Source organism: Desmodus rotundus, chromosome 2 (assembly GCF_022682495.2).
Source record: "Desmodus rotundus isolate HL8 chromosome 2, HLdesRot8A.1, whole genome shotgun sequence".
Classification (NCBI taxonomy): Eukaryota; Metazoa; Chordata; class Mammalia; order Chiroptera; family Phyllostomidae; genus Desmodus; species Desmodus rotundus.
Window position 1 is genome coordinate 156,693,527 of NC_071388.1, and position 24,320 is coordinate 156,717,846.

The following is a 24,320-nucleotide window of genomic DNA, read 5'->3' on the forward strand; positions in this document are numbered from 1 at the left end:
AGCCCTTTCTCACCTGTGCCATCAATCTTTTGTTTATAAATCATGTCTACTGATGTATCTGAAAAAAAGAGAGTTTTCTCCTGGGCGTCAAAATCAACTCCAACAAAGAAAGAAGGGTTTCCCGTCACTGGAACCATGACATCTTCCTGGGCGGAGACGGTGAGTGGGATCCCGCGGACTGCCACTTCGGATGAGAAGATCAGGAACTGCTTTACAGCTACAGGAAGGACACAGTGCAGTCAGCCACAGCATGGTTCTTGCCCTCTCCACATTCCATTGAAAGTACTTATACACCCATAAAGCATTAATAATTCTAAAATAAACATAAAAATTAATCTGTAGAAAACATAGATGGAAATAATGGGAGGGAGGAAAAAAGATAAGCAGCAAAAAGGCAATACCCATATTACAATCTTCTCCCCAAGAAATTTATCATTGATTTATTTATATAAAATATGGTATGCATGTTTAATTTCTAAAGCAGTATTAACTGAACTCATAGTAATTTCACCAAAATTCTAGAGTAAGATTGACTTTTGTATAGAGAATCCTACCTCACTTTTTGAGGTATTAAGACCAGTAAAAGAGGAGAATTAACAGCAACAAGGTAAATTCTTTAGAAAGAAATAGAGGAGGGAAGGAAGGGAAGGGAGGGGATGAATGTAGAGAATAGGAAAGAAGGAGTGGTGTTTAAAATCAAGAGACAGTATGTCAGGGAATCAGAAAGAGAAAAATGAAGGAAACATCTGAGACATGGAAAAAATTATAGAAGGAGCTTAAAAACAAGATTACTAGACAATAATAGTTAGAAGCACATGGTTTTTTAATGAGGGTGATTTTTATCTGAACCTGGGATTACCTACAAAGTCAACAAATTCATCTGAATTAGAATAAGAGAACTTACATACTAAGCGAAGCAGCACCATCTGGGGAGCAAGAACTTATCAAAAGCATAACAAGGAGGGTTGTTAAAGTGAAAATAAAAGAAATAAATTTTGTAGGAATGTATCTCATCATCAGCTGAGGTAGAGGCAATGGCCCAAGTATGAGGAGATGTGTAGGTAACCAAAGAGGAAGAAAGGAAGTCTTTAAGGTAAGAATGTGACCCATGGTATAGAAGCAGATACAGAGAGAAAATTTTAACTGACAAGAGAAAAACTAGATGAGGAAATGAGCCACCCCAATAAAGCCAGGTGGGACCGAGATGTGACACCTGACTCAAAGTGGCACGAGTGGCAGCCTGGGAGAGGTGAACAAAAGTGATGGGGAGTGCTCCCCACGGAAGTTACAGCTAACATCTCAAATGGAAAAGGTATACGTGGTAGAAAAAACCTCAGTGAAATCCTATGAAATTTCAATGGCCTAGTTAAAAAGGCAGACAAAGATTTCAGGAAGGAGCCAAAGGGGGAAGGAAGCCCAGGGAACCCCAGCTGTGGGCTTAAAGGCAAGTCCCCAGAGACAGAAATTGGCTTCTTTAAATGCAGCTCTGTGTATAGGGGAGTGGGGCCTACTGAGGAAGATGCCCTGTGGGCTACAGAAAAGTGAAAAAGTATGACCGGGAGCTGGCACAGTCCAAGAGCAGCATATACCCTGTGCCACCTTGCAGAAAGATAGTCCAAAACCGATTTCTTACCAACACAGTGGCGGCCATCCACATCTAGGTTAAAGCCAAATGTGCACTTGCAGCGGTAACCCAAGCCACCGTTATCCGTCCTGTGGCTGAGGACACAGACCTGTTCACAGCCCCCATTGTTTTCTCCACATGGATTCCTAGCTGCAGGAGAAGATGCACAGGGGGAAATCTCAGTTAGAAATGTGTAATTATCCCAGGCACATGAAGCCACCTTTGAACCCTGTAGGTGAAATAGAATAATGTGTGTAAAATTCGGAGACATCACTACAGGTTGCTACTATATACATTCACCTCTAGGGATGCTCTGGCCCTCTCAATTTCATCACTTCTCTCCCAATTACTCTCCAACTGGTGGTGGCAAAAAAACAAGATTCCTGCAAATGGATAATATGGGGGGTTCTTTTTCCCAGTAATTGTGTCTGCTGGCCACAGTGATTAGAAAATAACTGCCCCCCCAAAACCCTTACGTGCTATTTTACCATTCATAACATATAATTATAACTCACTGGACGCACACTCTGTTAGTAAACCAACTTACAGTCAATGACTCTAAGAGATAAGTAGTAGTACCCCGGTCCTACAGAGAGGAAACCAAGTCTCTAAAGGTAAAACAACTTGCCCGAGGTTATTCGGTGGCCAACCAGCTATACTAAATTCAGATCTGACTCAAAACCCTACAAGACTGCAACACAAACCCGGTTACCCTTCCAAAAACCACTCTCAAAGCGCAGTGACCTCTGGAAGTTCACTCTACACAATGCTGCTACAACTAAAAAATGTTATATGTGCTTTTGAAATTGTCTTCTTGGCCTTTGACTTATTCTTTAAAATAATCTTTACCATTTCCGGAGGATTGATTGGGAGAAACAACAGCCAGATATCATTCTGAGATAAATAATAGAAATAATTTGGATGATAAAATTGGGTGATTTTTTGATCAAGGGCTCATAAACTGACTATGCCAAATAGAGATTTCCAAAATGTCTTTGCATACACTCTATCTTTTCATACAAAACATGTGATCTTCCAGGATGACTACACTGAAGGGTATTCATCTGAATGTTTTAGGTCTAGTGGCTGGTTTCTTTAAAAGAAAAAATCAGCCTAATTATAGTTTTTCTCCATCAGCCAGGTGGGATCAAAATGTGATTATATGACTCAACGTGGCCAGAGAGATGGATTAGGAAGGATCAGAGACAAATCACTTAGTATTCAGTAATATTAAGCTTTCTACCATCACAGGTTAGTTTTTCATATTTCTTTTCTTTGATGCACAAAGCAAATACAGAAAAGAGCTGTATGTAATGTAGATAGTTATATCCATTTAAAACCATAAAACACAAACAAAACTTACTATAAAATAAGACTAAGCAGTGTCTAAATAAAAATATTTCCTTTTTTAAATAAGTAACCAGCCAGAGTCACCAAAGCCCATTTGCTTGTGACAGACCTATTGCACACCAAAGAACAGGTGTCTTGCATGTACAGAAGAGAAGAAGGAAAAAACGGCTCTGAAAGGACCTAACACGAGCACTTAGGCATGTCTTTATCTTCCTCTGGCCTCAGTTTCCTTGACAGAAATATTAGAGGATTGAATTACAAGATTCCTCTCTGTAGAGTGAAGACAGATGTTTTGGTTTGGCTTGTTTCCTGCTATATCTAGACAGGATCTGGCACATTGCAGGTGACAATACATATCTGTTAAATTAATCTGAGTCCCCTAGAGATTTAACGCTGAAATATGTCAGTCTCTCCAGAATGTTCATGATTTGCAGAGCCAATTTCAAAAGATTTAACTCTCTAGATAACCTTTCATGTATTTGAGGATGTCATTTCACCGAATTCGTGAGATTCCCTCATCCTTCACTTCTACAGCTTGGAGAAAACCTTTCTACCAAGGCCAGTACCGGACATGGATTCCATTGCTGAAGGGCTCACCATAGGGCTGCCTGAGGGAGTGGTAAACAGTCACTCCGAAGGGCCTCAGGGAAGACTGGTAGTACACTTGGGGGCTGGTCTCTGTGAACTTGTTTGCCTTCATTACAGCCATCTTGGTCCAGTCGGTGAAGAACACACTGTCTTCAAACAAGCTGATTCCAAAGGGATGCGGAATGAGGGAGCCTCCATGAAGCACTGTCTTCCTGTTACAAAAGACATATAGCACACAATTTTTTGTTTGCTTTGCTTAATTTTGATTAAAGGTGGAATTAGTTCCAGTAAATGCATAAAAAACTAAAGAATTTCTTATTACAAATATAGAATTTATAGATAAAATACATTTTAAAACACAGATATATTCCCACATATATTTGATAGAAGGATTTTCATGTCTTTTGGAAAAGACCATTGAAACTTAAATTCCGGTCCCAATCCTAGCTTGTTTTAGATTTTTTAAAAGAAATTACCATTTTCTCACCTGCTCTTCATTCTTTTAAGGTTGCCTCATATAGAAAAGGGCTAAGATGTGACATGTCATTTTGAAATCCATAGGTGAAAGAGTGTAAAAAGGGATTGGAAGTCTGATAGAGGATGAACTTCACACCGGACCACTGATCATCTCTCAGCAATTAAGGTACAGGACAGTGAATGGCAGAGTTCAACCCTCGGCAAACACACAGACCTGTTCCTAATGTCACCTTAGTGAGAGCAAAAAGCACTGCTATTCCATGTTTATGGCTCTGCTTGATGAAACTGGCAGCTGATCTACTTATAATAGAGGTACAGCGTGCCCAGAGCTACCTAAATAAAGCAGAAGTGAAAAGTGCCAAGCAAGGACAGGAAATCAGCACCCACCATGACTACATCCACAGAAGTGATGACTCAGGCCACATTTTAAAAGTGAGGTAGAAAACAACTCATGAGGAAAAACTCATTCTCTTTTTTCTTTTGATATAATAGGAAGCCTTCTAAGGAAAATCTTAGCAGCCTCCAAAAACTGAAAAGCACTCAGTAGAGCTTTAATAAAAGACAAAGTTTCCAATGCTGGAAACACTATAGAAGAAAACAAAAAACTAAGAAACCTAAGGTAACAAGTTAGTGCACACTTTGAAACACTCAATAATGACATGGTACATTAGACTGGAGAATGGTTTTCTTTTTCAGTTAGCAAATTCCAGAACCCTGAATGCCACCTGCTGGCAAAGGACTTCATGATTTCAGCTGTTCTCACGGGATTTATTATCTCTTTGATGCTTCTTCACAGCCAGCAAACCACTCCAATCTTTCTGAAACTCTATTAGTTTTTATCTTTTATGTTTTATTTTAACCTTATCATAAAAATATTTGGACTATATAATATCATCCCTATGAAAAAGAAAAATTCAGATATTTTTCAGTCTTTTTTATATGACTTATCAAGTTACCTATTTTTTTTCATTAAATTAACTCATATTCTCAGTACAGGAACAGTTTCAGCGATAAGAATTCATAGCCTTATCCCTTTATTTAACCATGTAAGGACTGTGCTAAGAATATAAAATCCAGTGGCAAACTCCAATACTCTCTTACAAAAGGGATAAAGGAGAAAACTATAAAATCAAGTCATTTGAAAATGTAACTGGCCGGTTTTTTGCTGAATGCACAGAGTAAATTTTTCTTGGTCAAAATTTTAAGACCATTTTTGAAAATATCAAAAGGAAAGACCTAAAATAGTTGACAATTTAAATAATTTATAGTTGGCTCTAATGAGACCAAAAAGATGAAGAAGAAAATATTCCATGTTCCACATTCAACTGTTCCATTTAACTATCTTTGAAGTGTATCAGGTAAAAATATGAGTCGGAATTTCTCTTTGAAATTTGAAATATATATTAGGGCAGAGTAAAATCCAATTAATTTCCACCGGAAAATGTTAAATAAATAATAAAGCATTAATTTATTGAGGGAAAGTTAGAAAGCTAAAAGACAAAGTTATTTTTAGAAACAAACCATAAGGGACCCAGAGTATAATGAGCCTGGGCATCGACGGACTCAGGGATCCGTGAAAATAATGCGCGTTATCTGAGAGTGAAAGAGGGGTTGGGAAGAAAAGTCAAAGAACAAATGTTCCAGGGAAGAGTTGATGACTGTTACTATGGAACACAGGAAAAGTTAACAAAACGCAGAGCAGGTCACCATGCAAATGTCAACACAGAAGCCATTCGAGCTAATAATGTCAACCAGAAAAACAATATTTTAATTCTGGTCCTCTGGTATCCCTCTCCATAAATTTTATGTACTTTCCCCAAACTCATATAGTTATTAAAAAAATACTTCTTACCTTTGAGTTCCATCATAAGTTACAGTCTCAATGTAATCAAACCGGGAGTCAACCCAGTAAACACGCTTTGATACGATATCCAGAGTTATCCCACCAGGCCATCCCAGCTTGGTCTTCACCAAATCTTTACGGTTAGTACCATCCATGAAAGCCCTTTCCACTGTAGGTCCCCCAGAAAGGCTCTCCAAATCTGAGAAAAATAAGTAACTATAAAAGAAAAACAAAAGAAAAGATGAAAGAGTCAGTTATGTTACAAATTTATCTGGAAATACTTGTTTTAATTTTGTCTGGATCAATGGAATTTTCTTCCACCTGATTAGAGAGCTATGGGGGTATAATATAACAAAGAAGTTAAAAAACATTAAAAATCAAAGACTAAGAAGGCCAACCAGGCAATGACACCAAACAGCAACTATTAAAATGCATTCATATGGCAGCTTAAACATTTACATCCACCCCCCACCCCAACCCCTGCTCCCTGGCTCTTTCACACCTCCTTTTCACATGTAAAAATAGCTACTGAGCCTTTCCAGCCATTTTCCTCTTTAATTCCCTGTTCTAAGGCATAGTTGAGAGAACATATCCACGTTCAAGGAAGGACAGCTGATATCATGAAGTAGAAATGAATAATCACCATTCACCAACAACTTAACAGCCTAAAGTTCAGTCAAGGGTCCTAAGACTCAACTGGGAAAACCTAAGAGAAAACTAAGCTTTCGATAACTGTTTTCAAATATGGAGATCAGGAAAATTTGAATTTACACCAGGAGAAAAGTAAGCATTATCCATCTTGCTGGGTTGGTTCACACTGAACAACTTAAAATGCGGTATTAACATTGACATCTCAACCTTAGTCTGTAACAAGAAAAGACCAAAGGGATAGTTCATGCTAATTCATGCTAGAGTGCTCAGCTTAATAACAGAGAAACAAAAGTAATGTTGTAACAATACTAGTAGACTGAGTCAGAACACAGAGTCCAATCTCTCAGCCGGGCAAATATGGCAAACACTAAGAATAAGGTTATACCCCAGAACATCACGTATTTTTAGTAAGTGTGTTTGAATTGCATATCCTCAAGTGGGAGTATATTTAGGCAACTCCTTGAAAGCTTCTATGAACTCAAACATGGGTTCTAGAGCATAGAGCCTAAAAGAAATCAGAATTAACCTTCAATTAATCCAATGAATGTTTTATGTGTGGGGAAAGAGATAAAAGTCCAAAAATACTGGATTCAGTATGTTTTCACATTACTTACCCAACAGATGGGTCCAGGGCAATTCCTCTAGGGTGCCCCAAGTCTTCAGTTATAAGGACCACCCGGTGGCTTCCATCCAAATTGGCCATATCTATGCGGTTGACCTTGGTCTCCACCACATAAAGTTTATTATTAACCCAGTCCACAGCCAGATTCTCTGGATCATCAATAGAAACATTGAGAACTTCTTGGATATCTAAACCATTAATGCCAACTGAAAAAACCTGAAAGAAAAACTCAAAATATTATACTTCTTAAAAATTTTATGCAATTTAATTGAATTAGAATCTTATTAGTGGTATAAGGAAATATAAGAGGGAGAAGTAAAATTCAATAACTCTTTTGGAGTGTCTAAAATTTACATTTTAAAAATCACCACTGCATTACTCAAAGTCGAAGTTAAAACTACCACCCATTCCAAATAAGACAGTATAATGAAAATTTGGCTGTTAGACAAAATAATGTCAATATTTGTTACCCAATCCTCAATTATGACTCCATTTAGAAGATGCAGGTAAAATCTGATTTTTATCATACGGGAAAGCAGAGTATTTTTTACATTTTAAATGATCGAGTTTCAAAAATTACTACCTAATATCTATCCAGTTTTGAAAGAATGTCTACTATTTCTTTTAATTAGGCTTTTGGACTCCATTTCGAATAAAATTAAAAGTTGCTCAAGGCTAATCCATATAATAGACTGCTTTGTTTAATGGGTCCCATGTAATAGTATAGCATGGAAAAGGTGCTGATTAACATAAAATATCTCAAGGGCCTTTTTTGTTAGAAAACAAAGGAACTTTCCCCTTTACTCCCCCCAAAGTGAAAAGCTATCAACACTTTGTGCTTGGGGTTCTATCAGCTCCCAAGCTACCCTCCTGAAATTTCTATTTACCTTATCTAGCACGGTGTCAGTCCAAAAGACTCTTTGTAGGTGATAGTGAAAATCCACACCCACAGCCACTCCACGATTTTGAGACTCTACCAGGACCTTAAAGGATCTTCCATGAATATCACCCATTAGCAAATCTCGACCATCAGAGAAGATAACAGAGGCCTCACCAGCTAAGTGTGAAAAAGGAAGGCGTTATTACTCCTTCAAATGAGCAAAGATGATGAAATAACTTACAACTGACATTTTTCTGCTTTTTCAAATACATTCTTCTATGTTTTCTTATTTTATTTTAAAATAAACTTCTGAGGCAGACACACAGGTGTCATTATACCCATTTTACAGAAGGACAAGCTGAGGCACAAAGCTGCTTAATGAAGTGTCCATAGTCGCTGTAAATTAAGAATAGAGCCTGCCGGCAGTCCAAGTGTCCTAACTGCTGCTAGTCCAATGCACTTTCCCTGACACTGAGGGGAATACATCAGATATTTTTCAAGAACCCTTGATAAAATGAGCACTTTATCCCAAGTACAACTTTAGATTGTACAAAACACAGAACTCATTTTAAAGACTCCTAGGAAATCACTCTGTGAAAAATATGGCAATGGTGGACCCAAATCTGCTATACCTGCTATACCCACAAGCGTGCAAAATGAATAAGGTTATCCATCGCAGTCCTGTTGGCAATAGCAATGGAAAACAGACAAAAACTCATAGACACAGACGACAGTATGGTTACCAGAGAGAAGGCGGGGGCAGGTACTAAAGGTTATAGGGGGGAAAATATATGGTGACAGAAGATGACTTGAGTTTGGGTGATGGGCACATAACATGCAGATCATGTAACATAGAAATGTACACTTAAAACCTATATAATTTTATTAACCAATGTCACCCTAATAAATTTTATTTTAAAATGCTTTCAACTTTAAAAAATGCTTTCTGCTTAAAAAAAATAAATGATATAAAAGTCCATCATTAAGGGACTAGTTAAATAAATTATGTACATCCAAAAAATGGATGACATCACTAGTACGCCACTACTAGAATGAGGAAGAGCTCTCTGCACTGACATGAAAGCTCTAAAAAATGTATTATGCGCATTAGCAAGATGCAGTACTGTGTACATAGCTTCTACTACATATGTAAAAATAGAGTTAAATATCAGTATTTGTATATTCTTATTTATGCACTTAACAATCTCCGGAATTAAAATAAACAGTGATTATGGGAGAGTGGAAGTGGAAACTGGGCAAAGGGGAATAGATGGAGAAGATATTTTATCATTTACTTCAATTGCTTCTTCTAATTTAAAATATTTGAATATGTGAATATATTATCTATTCAAAAATAAATTAAATTCTTAAAAATCAGCTGTACCTAAAAGTTCATAAACAGCAAAAACAAGTATCTCTACACAAAACCAACTAGAAAATGGGCTATTCCTCAATTATGTGAGCAAACAAGTAAGCTTCAGAAGGCCACCAAAGGCACTTCAAAATCAAGTGGGGGAAAAAAAAACTGAAAAAAGGAGTGGAGTTGAAATCTTCTCACACAGAAATCCATGATGACAAAAATGCTTTGGGGGATCCATCTTTTCTTTTTTAATAGATTTTCCTCATAACTTTTCTCTACTACAATACTCTAGATTGATTCTAATAAAACACCCAGGAAGAAGGCATTCTCACAAATTGTAATCCAAATTTAGCAAGTCCATTCTGAACCACCCCTAGCTTTTGCATAAACAATGCCAAAATAATTTCAATAGATACTTGCCACCTACACTGTGGTAGGTAAACTAATTAAGGATAAATGCTCAAGCAGGTCAACTGTAGACATAGAATTTATTCCATGATTAAGTCTGGTAGATGACATAATAGCCCAAGCCCAAAGTGAACAAGCAACCAATAAAAAAAACTATTAATAATGATCATTATTATTCACATATTAGTCCCTAATCAAAGTGTCAAATTCATGTTGACCCATTCTTCCAGCAGCAGGGACCACTCCTGATTTGTGATGATTAATCCTGCCATCTGCATAAATGCTGGTATTTCTTTCAAGATTTGCTATGGAAGGAGGATGTTAGACATGAGTTTACTGCTTAAGAGATCCAAGTGTCCTTAATTTACTCACAGGAAGTATTGGCTTTGCAATGCCGCCCGTGCTCCAAGATGTACCCTTCTGCACAGTGGCACTGGTGATGGCCAATTCGGTCTTCACACATCTGGTCACAGACTCCCCATACCTGGCAATCATCAAAATCTGCCACATGGAAAATTAACATTTGCAATCAGGCTTACCAACATTTCTAGATTACCCTCTGAAAAAAATTCTTAGACAAGCTATACAAGAATATGGTGATGACCCCGTCTAAATAAACACCCTCTGAAAGTAGCACAGATTCTAGGCATACGATAAAAAATAGGAATTCAAAACAGACATCTTCCTAGCAGGGAAAACCCAAAAGCACTTAAACACATTTTTAAAAGTCTACCTGAAAGATAACTTTATAGAAGACGCATAATGCTGCTTGGATTCATAGCCCTGCGTATTGCATTTCATTTCTTAATGTTTGTTTATAAAATATCTGAATTTTGATGTAAATGCTTCCCTTTAAAACTGTGCTTTACAATATGGTAGCCACTAGTCCTCTGTGGCTTCTTAGGTTTGTATTTAAATTAGCTAAAATGATCTAAAAGTTATAATTGAATTTCTCAGTCACCCCTGCAACATTTCAAGTGCTCGGTGGCCACAGATGATTAGAGTTACCACACTGGAGAGCACAGGTATAGAACATTTCCATCTTTGCAGAAAGTTCTATTGGCCAGTGCCACTTCAGGATAAAGTAATACCTGCTTTATATCCAGCGCCTCCATAAGACGCAAATGTGTGTCTGCAATAAACTATTTGGAAAGGTCTATTTACCCAGCTGCCTTTCTTCTGATATCAAAAAAAATCATAACCAAAATTAAATTGAAATGAAAAATAATTTCTCTTCTGCTTATTAACTTATTACTCATTCATTTAATAACTGTTTATTGCACGTCCATACATGATAAAGCTCTATTCCATGCCATAAGTCCCAGAGTTTTACTGTGTAAAAAAGCAATTCAATATAATTGACCTGCAAACAATACAATATGGAGGTGGGGAAACAACACAAGAGATAAAGAGTCTTTCTTAAAAACAGTGAATTTTAAGGGGTACAGAAATTGTCCTCTCCTTGGCAGACTGACGTCAAATAAATATTTCATCTGACCCTCCGAGTTCACATCCATCCTTCACGCACCCTCACCCTGCTCTCTTCTGTGGAAGGATGACCTCCACAACCCTTACCAACAGGGTTCCCATGTCCTGGGCTTCAGAAAACTGTCCAGCAATTAGAATTCCTGAAAATGCTGTACCCTCAGGTCTAGGATCCTCCAGATTTCTAGAATCTAATTATATTTGCAGCAAATGTCACAGCTGTCAGTTGGATTCCACCACACCTGCTGGATGGCCCACCACCTGGTGACTCCTCAACAAGAAAGCTCAACTCATGGGAATAAACTAATGGCTCTAGTTTTCCCAAATACAACAGCATGGGTCAGCATAATTTCTTTCCAAGGATTGTAAATTTTAAAAAAAATGATCCAATTTGGACGAGATAAAAGGGCATGTGAGTCTAATACAAAGCCCACATTGATCTGTCTCTTCTGTGCCCTCAGCTCAGCCCTGGGAAAACAGCACCTGAGGCTTCGCTTCAGTAGGAACAAAGTACAGGGCATTCGCCCTCAAACTTCCAGAATGTCCTGACCTCATTTTTAATGCAAAACCAATGAGACTATGCTTACAGGTCTGGAGGCACCTGGGAGCAGGCAAACAGAAGAAAACCAAAGGCAGAAAAGGCATAACTTGAAATCTGCTGGTGCCAATGCCCCTCCTATCACCTGGGCTTCGAGTACTTTAAAGGTAAGGATAAGTGTATAAAAATCATGTCACTTTTAGTGACGGAATAAAACTATATTCTCCATTTGGAGAAAAATAAAAGCTACTTCATATCCATAGGTAAGTAAACTGGAGACAAGAAAGTAGACTTGAGTATTTTCATGAGCACAGGCAAGGTAGTAGAAACTAAATATATAAAACACTGCTTTACGATACCTACCTCCCACCCTGTTACTTTTCTTTCCTTTTTATTCTTTGTTCCCTCCAACTAACAAATACTGCTTTGAAAATAATTCGAAAATCTCTTCTTAGCTTAGACTCTCTCGGACACTCTGATCCACCTGGCTGTGTGAAATGCCACCACGCTGAATGACCTTCCTGCCCTAACTCTGCACCACGACGCCATTCCATCGACAAACAGCGTGTCCTGTCAATCAGAGACCATAAGTCCGTAAACTGCTTCCGCATGCCACCAGGTCAAGACTACCAGCAGCAGACATATGGTAGAAAGACACGAGATTTCATGTCAAGATTATTCAATTTTATTGTTAATTATCTTTGAGGCATTCACTGGTGAGCCACGTCTAAGGTGACAAATGTTGCATAGGTTTCCAACACCTGAAGCCTCAGTAACGAGTCAGCCCTGCAGATGATGACGGACACACAAGAGAGTACTTGTTGAACTGAAATGCTTGAAAGAGCAAACCAAAGCAATTCTCGTAAAAGCTCAGCTGAAATAAGTGTAACTAGTTTCATAATGTCAGGCATTGAAACGAATGAGTTCTCTTTATAAAGGGAACAAAATAAAGTCTTCTTTGAAATAAATGTGAAGTAAATGTTAACCCAGCTTCAAAATTCAGGGGCAGCCAATACATTCTGGAAGGACAAGGAAGGTCACAGAAAAGACCTCTGCAGGTGGCGGGTTCTCACATTCACAAAGGCCCTCCAATGTAGACTTCTGAGCTAACCTTCCAATGAGGTTATCTGCAGTAAAGTCCCAGGCACATACTGAAAGAACTGAAAAGTGTTCGCCATGGAACTTGAAACCAGTGTCCCAGCAACAGACCACACTACTTCCAGTGGGCTATGAACTGAAGGTTTTCTGTAAAATCCTGAAATTATCTTGTGTACAATATTGTAATTTTTTGTATTACATTCATTAATAGATTCAATGTAAAAACTTGGCCATGACAGTTTTTCATTTCTTAATAGCTGCAAAAACAACCAAAGTAGCCTAGACCTCTAGCATATGAGAAGCCCTAGACACTTGGAAATACAACCCAAAGCTCATCACAGACTTAGATATCGGGGAAAGATGTTGGAAAATGTGCTCTCTGAACTCCAGGGTGAGGAAAATATAAAAGACCAAACGGGTTGTGGGGATCACAAGACTGAAATAAGGATTCTGAAAGAGTAAATCACTTTTAATCAAAACACATAAGGCCTATCAAGTTCCAACCACAAGGCAATCCAGCCCAGACTCCTCTTTAAGGGTTGAAAAAGGAAAACTAGAGAAAAGCTGATGTAATACCAAGAATGTGGCTTCTGGTATTTCTATTGGAATTCCTTTTCTACTAAGAGAAAGGGGCAATGCCTGGACAACTAAAAGACTGGAAATCGGATTGGCAGCTGGATGGTAGTAGAGGGGGTGGGGAAGCCTGACATTTGCCAAAGACAAAGGAGCAGCCTCACACCCACAGATGAGCTGCCCGCCCAGCAATGCCAGGGAGCACAGGCAGGGCTTCCAAAGTCAGTAAGCCACCCAGCGAAGGAGGACATGCGTGCGAAAAATATTTTTAAATTTCTTAAATGCATCCCCAGTGTAATGATAATGACAAAACACAAAGAGGGTTCTGCAATCTTACTCAATGCCAGCTGCAGATCATAGTGATTTATTTATAAAAAGGTTTTGAAATTGTTAGAAACTTGGGGGCTTTCTTAAATAATTCAGAATTCTCTAAGTCTTCAGGATCTCCCACACTGACTTACAAGAGCACTTGAACTAAAAATGTCTTGTTGAATATAGTTAAAAGGAGTAATCAGATCATGGACAACCTTTGGGACATGGTCCTGGCTATTAGAAACCTAAAATTACCCACTATGAACACCACAAAGGTAAGCTAAACTCAATTGCATTCTTTTACCGGATGAAAAATCCTGTGTTTCTTGGCATATGACAGGTCAGACGCATTGTTACAGTTCTTGTTAACACTGAGGAATACTTTCTCAAGAATTTCAAGTTTAATTTGTTAAACTAGAGTTTATTTCTGGCATTAAAAGCTTTTCTGGCTATGAGTAGTTATTAAGATCAACCATAATTACGAAAGTATAATTAAGTTGGAAGCCACGAGCTGAGACTAAAGACAATAACTTCATTGGGTTTCCCCAAATTCAGTCTTTTTGGCCAAATTGTATTAATATTTTAGAAGTTATTTCAGGAAACACTTTTATAAAAGCATTTCTTATGTATACCATGTTTGTTTTAATCCAGAAGGCCCTGAAGAAGCTCAAATTTCTAACAAATATCAAAAGAACGCAAGTGTCCTGGGAAAATTAATGCTAATGAATCATTTTCATTGCCTTCCAGATGCCTTTTCCCAACACCAGCAAAAACAAACTTTTTCATTAAATCTCTGTGGTCACTACTTTTTGACATGTGAACAACTAGATTTATTATTCACATATCAAAAATTAGAAAAAATCAGAGCATTATAAATTCATGTCTAAATCCTAAAAAACTGAAAATCAATGTTACTTAGCCATGTCTAATTCCCCCACCAAAAGACCCAATCTTAATCACAGTGGGATGCAGTGCTGGCTTGCTTCAGATTAAAAAATTTCCTGGTGGAAGAAAGCATTCTTGTAATTCAGATAGGACAGGTGTGGAAAATATTTGGTGCACTGGCGCCTAGTTCAACACCAGCCATCAGCTGGCAGCAACATGATAGAGTTTGTTCTTCTTGAATGTTAGCTTCCAGCAAAGGTAAAAATCAAGGGCATTAACAACCAGCAGAGCACGGGCCAGTGCGGTCAGGGGAGCAGTGAATAGTGATCTGCTACGTACCACTCTTCAGCTGCTGGCTCCGGGGGAGGTCTGAGCACACTGTAGAAGAGGTCAGGGGAGCAGGGTAGGGTACGTGACAGAGTTGAAGGCAACAACTGTATACCAACTGCATGGAAGTATTTCAGTATTTAACAACTTGTAAGGCTGTCCCAACCCTTTATCCAAATACTTAAAAAGAAAACACAAAACACTATCTCCATCATCAGGTAGTAGACAGGTATCCATGTAGCAAGTCAGCTAGCTCATCACAGGACCACGGTTTTGCCTTGTGCACCTCACAAAAGTTTCTCAGAGTTAAAACTTCAAAATGTCCAGGACTTCTGTGAGGACTGTTGCTCTTTGTTATAGAGACCATCACTCCTATCCACAAGCACAGACTCCTTTTTGTCAAAGATCGTAGAACCCTTCAGTGTGGCAAGCACTGCGATGAAAGACCAGGCACTCCCACCTGTCACTTACCGACACATGTACGGGTGTTATTTTGGTTGACGACATAACCTGGGGGACAATAGCACGCACCTCCAAATGGGGCCACGTGGCATTGATACTCACAGCCAAAGAAAGGACACAAAGTCACATCTAAACAGAGAAAAACATTTTGTTAAATGAGTGGTCACCTCTGACCAAGACCCATTTACCTATGAAGTAAGTGCTGCTTTTTTTAAAAAGTAAAACTTGAGTGAGCGTGCAAAGCACAGAGAGTCTGTCACATTCAAGCCTTACAGCAAGATTACGGTACAAAAGTTCAATTCATATTTTAAAAAGTCATTTTAAAGTTATAACTATGACCCTGCCTGGTGTAACTCAGTAAGTAGATGGAGCGCAGGCTGAGAACCAAAAGGTCACCAATTGATTCCCAGTCAGGTCAAATGCCTGGGTTGCAGGCAAGGTCCCCAGTAGGGGGCGTGCGTGAGAGGCAACCACACATTGATATTTCTCTCCCTCCCTTCTCCTCTCTCTAAAAATAAAAAAAAATCTTTTTAAAAAGTTGTAACTATGTTCAAGCATAAGTCATCATAAAAAGCTGTTTATGGAAAAATCAGGTCATAAGTCTGTGTCTACGTCATAGAAGGGGCCGAGAATTCCCAAATGACAGGATTGAAAATAACATCAAAAACATGAACTGTGGCTAGCTTCAAATGGTGGGATATCAGGTGACTATTCATTTTTTTCCTGTTAATTTTATTTTCTATTTTGTATTTTATTTTGTACCATTTTTATTTTGTACTATGATTATATATCTCTCGTTAATTTTTAAAGCTCGGGCTCCTAGATAAAATGGGAGCAGGGGGAAGAATGCCATGCAAGTCTCTGCATATTTAAATATTACAAGTTTTTTCCAAGAGGGGAAATAAGGCTTTAGGGTTACAGGTACATAGTTAGTTATAGGAAAGTACTAGATAATTTAGAGTTTACCATTGATGAAATTAAGGTCATAAATTGTTATTCTCTTTCAGGACAGTGAGATGTCGACAGAGTTGATGGGTTGATAGTGGGGTGAATATTTTACAGCTCCAGAAGAAGAAGAAAAACTAACTCAAAGTGTATATCCCAGAAACCAGAAACTCCTTTTTTGAGTATAGCCAGATAAGACTTTTTCCATAATTATAAGCAAGGGAATAAAATCTACCTCAGAGTCATCAAAATTGCCATTTAAACCGTTCTGCCCACCCTGGCCAGTGTGGCTCAGTTGGTTGGAGCATCATCCCATAACCAAAAGGTTGTGGGTTCGATTCTTGGTCAGGGCACATACCTAGGTTGTGGGTTCACTCCCTGGTCCAGATGCATACGATCCAGTCCAGGTGCAACCAATCAATATTTCTCTCTCACATTGATGTCTCTCTCTCTCCCTCATCTCACCCTTCCTCTCTCTCTAAAACCTTTGAAAAAAAGGTTCTCAGGTGAGGATTAAGAAAAACGTTCTGCCTGGGTAGTAGGAAAATAAAGGCCCTAATATTTGACAAGAGATGGAGCCCATTTCTTTAATTCATTGAATCTGTACTTGGCCAAGTGGCTTGCTTTGGCCAGTAGACATTTAGCAAACATGATAGAAGCAAAAGCTTAAAGAACTTGGCACTAAGATTTGCCCTTTCTACCACCAAGCCTGGACTAGCCAAAACTTCTGTCACAACATCCTGACAAGGGAGTGAGCTGGTCTAGGTCAGAAGAACTACCCAGCCAAACAACAGAACTGTGAGAAATAATAAATGCTTGCTGGTTTAAGCCACTAAGTCTTCGGATAGTTGGTTATGCAGACACCAACTGTCAGCCTCTGTATTGGGGATTCTGTTATAGAAAAACACAGTCATATTTGTCTGAAAGATACCCAGACAAATTTCCATCCTCACCACAATGTCGTCGTGCAGTTTCATTGGCTTCATCTTCTCCTGAGGGACAATCAAAAGTTCCATCACAAACTTTCGTAATTGGGATGCATTTTCCAGACTTTGGACAAGCCCATTCACCTGGGTAGCATTTATGAAAATGATGAGGACTGCTTTCTGTGGGGGGGAAAAAAACCAAGAAAGTTACAGGCCACAGGATAAGTGGGGCCAGCTCTTTTTTAATCCATGGTTAAGAGGGGACATAGATCAGGTAGAAGTCTACAAATGACCTATATTTTAAAACAAACTAGAACCTTCTAACTCTATCAATAGACTTTTACTGAGTTTCTAAGGAATGGCAAAATGGAATTAAGTTTCATTCTTTCTGGGAGGAGGCAGCCCCCAGCTAGGTTATAAAAGTAAGATGCAGATACAGGTCTGAATTATCAACAAACCAGATGAATAACTCCTAGAAGAATATTCAGTGATTTAAATCATGAATTACAGAACTAGGTCTATTAAGATAACACCAGGATTCCTGAGTTTTTATTTTTGTTCTTGTTTTTGTCTTTTTTGGTTATTTGCTTTGTTTCCTTAGTGAAACGTCAACAGTACAAGAAAAACTACAACTCAAATGTGGGAAGACTACTTGTTAGAACACGGAAATGTGAAACTAGTGGAAACCAGAACAAGCATCACTCATATCTGCAGTGCAACAGTACAAGTAACTTGCTTTATGGTGTGGGTGCCAGTAACTTCTGAACTGGAAGAGGTACTGCCAAGTTAAGAAGGTGACTATCATTGGTAATTTCCTTCTCATACAATCTTTAAAGGCTTCCCTGGATAGCAGCCCCTCCTGCAAATACCAATCCCTAACTCCATCTCTCGAGTTGCCTCTGTGGCCTCTCTCCCACCACTGACGTCAGTCATGCATTATTTGGCAATCAAAATTTGAAAACAAAACAAAACTGAATTTAACTTTTACCAAGGTTCAAAGTCATTTTTAAAGGGTAGAGAACAAATCACATTTTTCCCTCTTTTCTCCCTTCCCCATCATGCTTCTTTGCTATAGATAAATTGAATTAAATAAACAGTCTTAAAAAGAAACAGTAAGCTATTGAAGGAGGAGGGAGTGTCCTCCTATTTTGCCCTAATAATAGAGGGAGGAAATTATCAATTATGTTATATTTGCATTCTGGGTCTTTTTAGGAAAAGCTAGTGGAGTCACCTTCTTCCCATCTACTAAGTCCCTTAAATCCCGGACAATCCTGAGACTTGCTCGTCACACAGATAATTTCTGACAAGGAAAGCAGGAAAAACGAGTTCTGGAAAACAGTTTAAGAAAATGCTTTTCTATCAGAATCTCTTACCACATCCATCTTCATCTCCATTATCCGTGCAGTCATCGTCTCCGTCGCAAACCCAGTTTTGATTAATGCAGTGGCCATTGGGGCAAGTGAACTGATTGCCTTTGCAGGTCCCGTAGTCTGGAAAAAAACAACAGCTGACCTCCAAAGACACAAATCACTTGGAAAAACTCAAAGTGCTCATACCACTCACTGCCTTAGTAGAGCTTTTAGAAACTGCAATTTCTATATCAACTTAGTTCCTTAAGTATCTTGACAAAAATGTAAAAAGAGGAGGAGAAGGAGAAAAGAGGGAAAGAGCAGCTTTGGGTCCAGGAAATGAACTCTGGTGCTAGTCTATGCTTCCCAAGCTTAAAAATAAGATAGTATGGCCCTGGCCGGTGTGGCTCAGTTGGTTGGAGCATCGTCCCATAAACAAAAATGCTGGGGATTTAATTCCTGGTAAGGGCACATACCTAGGTTGCAGGTTCAATCCCTGGTCAGGGCACCTATGGGAAGTAACCAATTGATGCTTCTCTCTCACATTGACGTTTCTCTCATTCTGTCTCTCTCCCTTCCTCCCTTTAAAATCAATAAACATATTTTTTAAATTAAAAAAATAAGACAGAATGCTATAGGTAGGCACTGAACAGAGAAGGCAGACTGATAAAGATGCTACAGATATGCCAATGGCTAATACTCTCCTACTTTACCACAAGCGCTTTAACTGCTATTTAGAACCAAATGATTCTTAGTCACCCATCTCATGATGTCACCTTCTCTTTAATACAATCTCTAAAATAAACCTAGGTGCCAGAAAAGAAATCAGGCATGGCTCATAGAAAATCAGGGTAATATTGAAAATATGGAACAACACAGAAGGTGTGGGTACCAAGCCATCAAAATGGGTGTGGAGAAAAAAATCATATATTCTAGTAAATAAACAACCATAAAAAGCTGGCAACTGATAGGAATTAGTAAGACACTCTCATGGAGACTCCAAGCCACATATTCCAATAAAACGAGTGCACAGGTGGCAACAATAAGAGATGGTTTGCACTACAGGCAACAGCATGGAAGGAAAGTGGAAGCAACAGCAGCTGCCTGAGTTGCAATGAAACTTTCCTGACCCACCAATTTCAATGTGGCAAGAATTTCAAAGTAAAGAGGAAAGTTAGGGCCATTGCTTTTAGGGACCTTCCTCTCCCTCCTCTCTCCCTCTACTATCAAGGTTATCGGACCCATTCCAGAGGCATGGGTAATTTGAGAGTCCAGTGATTCAGGACACCCTGCACCCTTGTAGCATAAGGAAAGAATGCAAACTGTCCATCAGCAACCCTTCAACTCTACACAGATCCTTGGAAGATAAAGGAGCCCAGGTTCAGTAACAGTGCTGAGGCTCATGCCACGGGCCCTAAATGAACTTCTGGCTCCCTCTGCCATCAGACATAGTGACCCTTTTGTTTGAAAAGATTAATACATTGGTAGGGGGGAAAAAAAGCACTCTTAACAACAGGACCCGACACAAAGAAATCACCGTACTGCAAGAACGTTCATCACTGCCGTCTTCACAGTCCGGGAATCGGTCACAGACGTAGTTATGAGAGAGGCACTCCCCACTGTCACACTGAAACTGGTTGTGGGAACACACTTGAGCTGGGATGCAAGGTTAAGGAGGGGAAAAAAAGAGAGAGTTTCAATTCCACTGTGGCCATTTAATCTCATAGGAAGATTCGGTCTCAAGTTTAAAAAGAGATTCTTATTGAGCAGGAGTATGTTGGTAAATGTGTAACAACCAGTTCTCCAGGGACAAAAAGACCCTGACTTTTAATGTTTCCAAGTTTCCACGGTGTAAATACTCCCACCTCGGCTGACTTCCAGCTACCGATATGAATTCACTGAACACAAACTTGGGAAGAGACATGCATAATTGGCCAGTAGAAATGAGCTTCAGAACATCTGATGCACGCTACTTACAGCAGTTGTGTTCGTCAGACAAGTCTCTGCAGTCAACTTTCTGATCACATCTCTGACTAATGTTATAGCAGGCTCCATTGGCACAAGTCAGCTGCTCACATGCTGGGTACCCTACAGGGACGGAAACAGAGCACAAACCTTAGGTTAGGACATTCCTGTAACAAACACGTCTCGAGTGACTAATATATGCCAGACATTAAACGCTGAGCATGTATTGGTAAGCAGAGGAGACATGGAGATGATAGTTGGATGGGGAAAGAGACATTGATCAAATCACGACACCAAGAGCAAATGACGAACCGGGTTAAGTGCCACTGGGGGAAGCACACAGTGCTGTGAGAGCACATAGTAGGGGGTCTGGGAGCCCAGAGAAGTCTCCCCTGAAGAACTGATTTACTTCTGAGCTCAGAGGTGAAGAATGAGAACAAATCTAACTTACTTCAGAATGGAACTTTCTCTTACTTAATACAAATAACATCCCAGGAAACTACTGTACCCACCACACGTGCTTCGGGAAATGAAGAGCCATTTCTTTCGCTGGAGGGCCAAAGAAAGAAAGCAGGCCTAAAAGTCAGCAGACCTGGTACCTGGAGTGCCACTCAGTAGTTATGTACTCTTACTCAAAGCTGCTTATGCTCTCTGTCACCACTTCCTTAGCCACACATCTAGGTAACTTACTTCACAGGAGAAAGGACCTCGGAAGACAATATCTAGTAAAGCACTTTGAAAAGAGTAATGAGCTCTACAAGCACACACACAAAAAATTGTTAATACATTAGGCACATGGGTACCTCACTGTTATTAACCAGATGCTTAATCCTGGTTTTCTAGGGCACAATGGAAAAAAATCAGGACATCTCTTGCAGGGATAACATGCTGTCAGTCTCTCCCCTGTGCATCCTCAGACTTGGTATTTACTTCCGAGTATTTCTGATGATCCCTAACTATAGACTTCATTCTGTTGGTTCTTTATGTATTTCCCCTATGACATAAACCCTCTGAGAACAAGGACCCTTTCTTACTCACTTGATAATCCCCAGCACAGGAACTGGGTCCTTACTTAACGTGCTCAAGAAATGATCAACGTTGCTATTGAGTTACTACAGGTGAACTTTTTAGTTAAAAAGCTTTTAAAAATATTTTTAAATTCAGCCTTTTATAGTCTTTTCATACCCTCCTCACAAATATGATATATTTCTTGGTTTGACTATTTTTTTTTCATTAAAGATTATTTGCATAATGACTCTGGTTGTCTTCAAATTTCTTTTTCACTTAGGAAAAGACATGTCTTAGGATCTCAAAGACAAGACAGCAGAGTCCCACTTTGAGGACCAACTTTGCACAAAGGAGCCAATTGGGAGGTTTCATAGACAGAGACAGATACATCAGGTAATTCCTCGAATAGCCCCATAGTCTCCTTCAGGCAGGAGCAGTGCGTAGAATTCTGTGCTGAAACTATGGCAAACCCATCCCATGTTAAGATGAACTCGCAAGTAATTTTTTTTCATTATTTGTATAGTGAAGGAATAAACCCAAATATTCTCAACTCCAGAAGTTCAAAACTAGTCTGTTAAGTGTTTTTAAATATCTAAATTCCCAAAGTTGCATGTAGTCGATCATATATTAAAATGGAAGGTATTTTAAAATAGATGATTAAAATTTTCAATTTTTTCTGAACTTTATTTCTTAATAGTCCAGGAACCAGCTAGCAGTTAGGATTACTGCTGTCTGTTTATCATTGCCACGGTATGCACTGCAAGGGTGCCTTCAAAGGGTCACACAACTTCGTTTATTAATTCTCCCGTCAAGAAATGCAAGAGGCCAGTTGAGTCAGGCAAGCAATTCCCTTCCGCCTGTGTGCTGGATAGCGCTTCAAGTTAGTATGTTATCTAACCTCTAAGAGCAGCTGAAAGCAGGAGAGGAATCTCAGAAAATTCAGCTCTTTGCAAAAGATAAGATATCTGTCAGGGGGGAAATTCATTTGGACTTGAGCTGTGACTACCTCATTTAAAGCGATTATTAGAAATATGAAGGACCTGGGACAAATGTGCTGGGCAGGTCTCTCGTTCTCCCCGTCCTGCTTTTTAGGAGCCACTGCCATAAAACTAAAGAGGGAAGAGCTGAAACAGTATCCACTGACATGACTAACAGTTTGCTGACATGGCTCATCCCCCCAACAAACAACAGGCCAGCTCGATGTCATCCGGAGGACAGATCGTCAGAGGTCAGCAGTCTGACACTCGGAATGAGGAACAAACACCTTCTTCTCTCCGTCTCTGCTGATAACAAATCTCTCTCAGTCCGCTTAGGACCTGCCTCAACCCCTGCACACCTCTGGTCTCTTCCGTGCAAAGCTAACCGAAGGCGCATGCCTGTGGGAAAGACTGCACATGGCTCTCTGACTCCATTAAGTACTGAAAATATCTGGAAGTCTCTTTCCAAAGTTGTTCCCACTTTCGAGACCCACACAGAGGACACAGGACAACTTCTACTTACCTTAGAGATTTCTATTGCTAAAGATGGTATAATGAGTTTCAATCTACCCAAGGAAACAAGAAGTCACAATACTTTGGGATTCGGGGAATATCTAAAAAAAATCTTATCTTTTGGTTTCTTTGCTTGGCAAGTCTGAGTCAACAGGCTGGTAAACTTTTTTCTATGGAGCAAAGCCATCATGTATCTTAAATGTCCTGCAGGATTTTGAGGGCAAGTATAAGAAAGGAATTAATATACAAAAACACCAGAGAAACTCATCATAAGTTTTGTCTTTCCCTTAGATTGACAAGTAACTGTTAACTAAGCCCCAAACCTCTAAAGTTTACCTGACACAAAAATGTGAGAACACCCTTGCACACCCTTGCTCACGCCACTCTTCCCTCTGCCTTCCTTCCTTTCTCCATATTCCAAATGAAATGTGTAGTTTGTTCCCCCCAAATTGGGAGCTGTCCAAAATATACATATAAGATTTGCACTTGAAGATTTTTTAAATTTTTTCTCTGCTAATGATTTGGTTTGTAGCATATGAGTTCCATGCTATAGTTCTATTCAGGGATGTCCAACCTTTTGGCATCTCTGGGCCACATGGGAAGAAGAAGAGTTGTCTCAGGCCACATATTAAATACATTGTGACACATAATCACTAAACTATCTCATAATGTTTTAAGTAAATTACGATTTTGTGTTGGGCCACGCTCACAGGCTCCTGGGCTACATGTGGCCCACAGGCTGCGGGTTGGACACCCCTGCTCCACAAAATCAAGGAGGAAGCTGTGGCTTGAGGACCTCACAGGCCTCCCAGATGGAAACTGCACAGCTGAGTAAGATACAAATATTAGGCACCACTCTTTATTATCTTGATAAGAAGGCTGTAAATATATATTCTATTCTCAGAACTTGACAAAATGGCCAAAAAGCACACAGAAAAGAAAATAAATTGATTATAAAGAAAGAGAAGGCATCTTAAAGGTAGATTATGAAATGTAAACCAAAATTTGAAGGAAAAAAAAAGAGTTACTAATACAAGTTCTGCCCAGATACCTGGGACTTTTCAAGATCCTAGAGTTATCCTTTGTAAGTTACTATACCTTGCTCTGGTCCCAAGGCAGGCTACTCCAAAGTACTAATTTCCCAGAATGAAGTT

General features: G+C 39.2%; 1 protein-coding gene across 1 annotated transcript in view; it reads right to left on the bottom strand.

Annotated features, from left to right (window-relative positions):
• LRP2 (LDL receptor related protein 2) overlaps nt 1-24,320 on the bottom strand; it is a 195,031-nt gene that overhangs the window by 118,257 nt on the left and 52,454 nt on the right. The window contains exons 5-16 of the mRNA XM_045187457.2: nt 20,681-20,791; nt 20,246-20,359; nt 18,728-18,844; nt 17,382-17,534; nt 15,493-15,612; nt 10,176-10,304; nt 8,043-8,212; nt 7,148-7,371; nt 5,892-6,098; nt 3,572-3,774; nt 1,634-1,774; nt 14-217 (exon numbers count right to left, since the gene is read on the bottom strand). Coding sequence (XP_045043392.2) covers nt 14-217; nt 1,634-1,774; nt 3,572-3,774; nt 5,892-6,098; nt 7,148-7,371; nt 8,043-8,212; nt 10,176-10,304; nt 15,493-15,612; nt 17,382-17,534; nt 18,728-18,844; nt 20,246-20,359; nt 20,681-20,791 — 1,893 coding nt within the window. The remainder of the gene's footprint in view (nt 1-13; nt 218-1,633; nt 1,775-3,571; nt 3,775-5,891; nt 6,099-7,147; nt 7,372-8,042; nt 8,213-10,175; nt 10,305-15,492; nt 15,613-17,381; nt 17,535-18,727; nt 18,845-20,245; nt 20,360-20,680; nt 20,792-24,320) is intronic.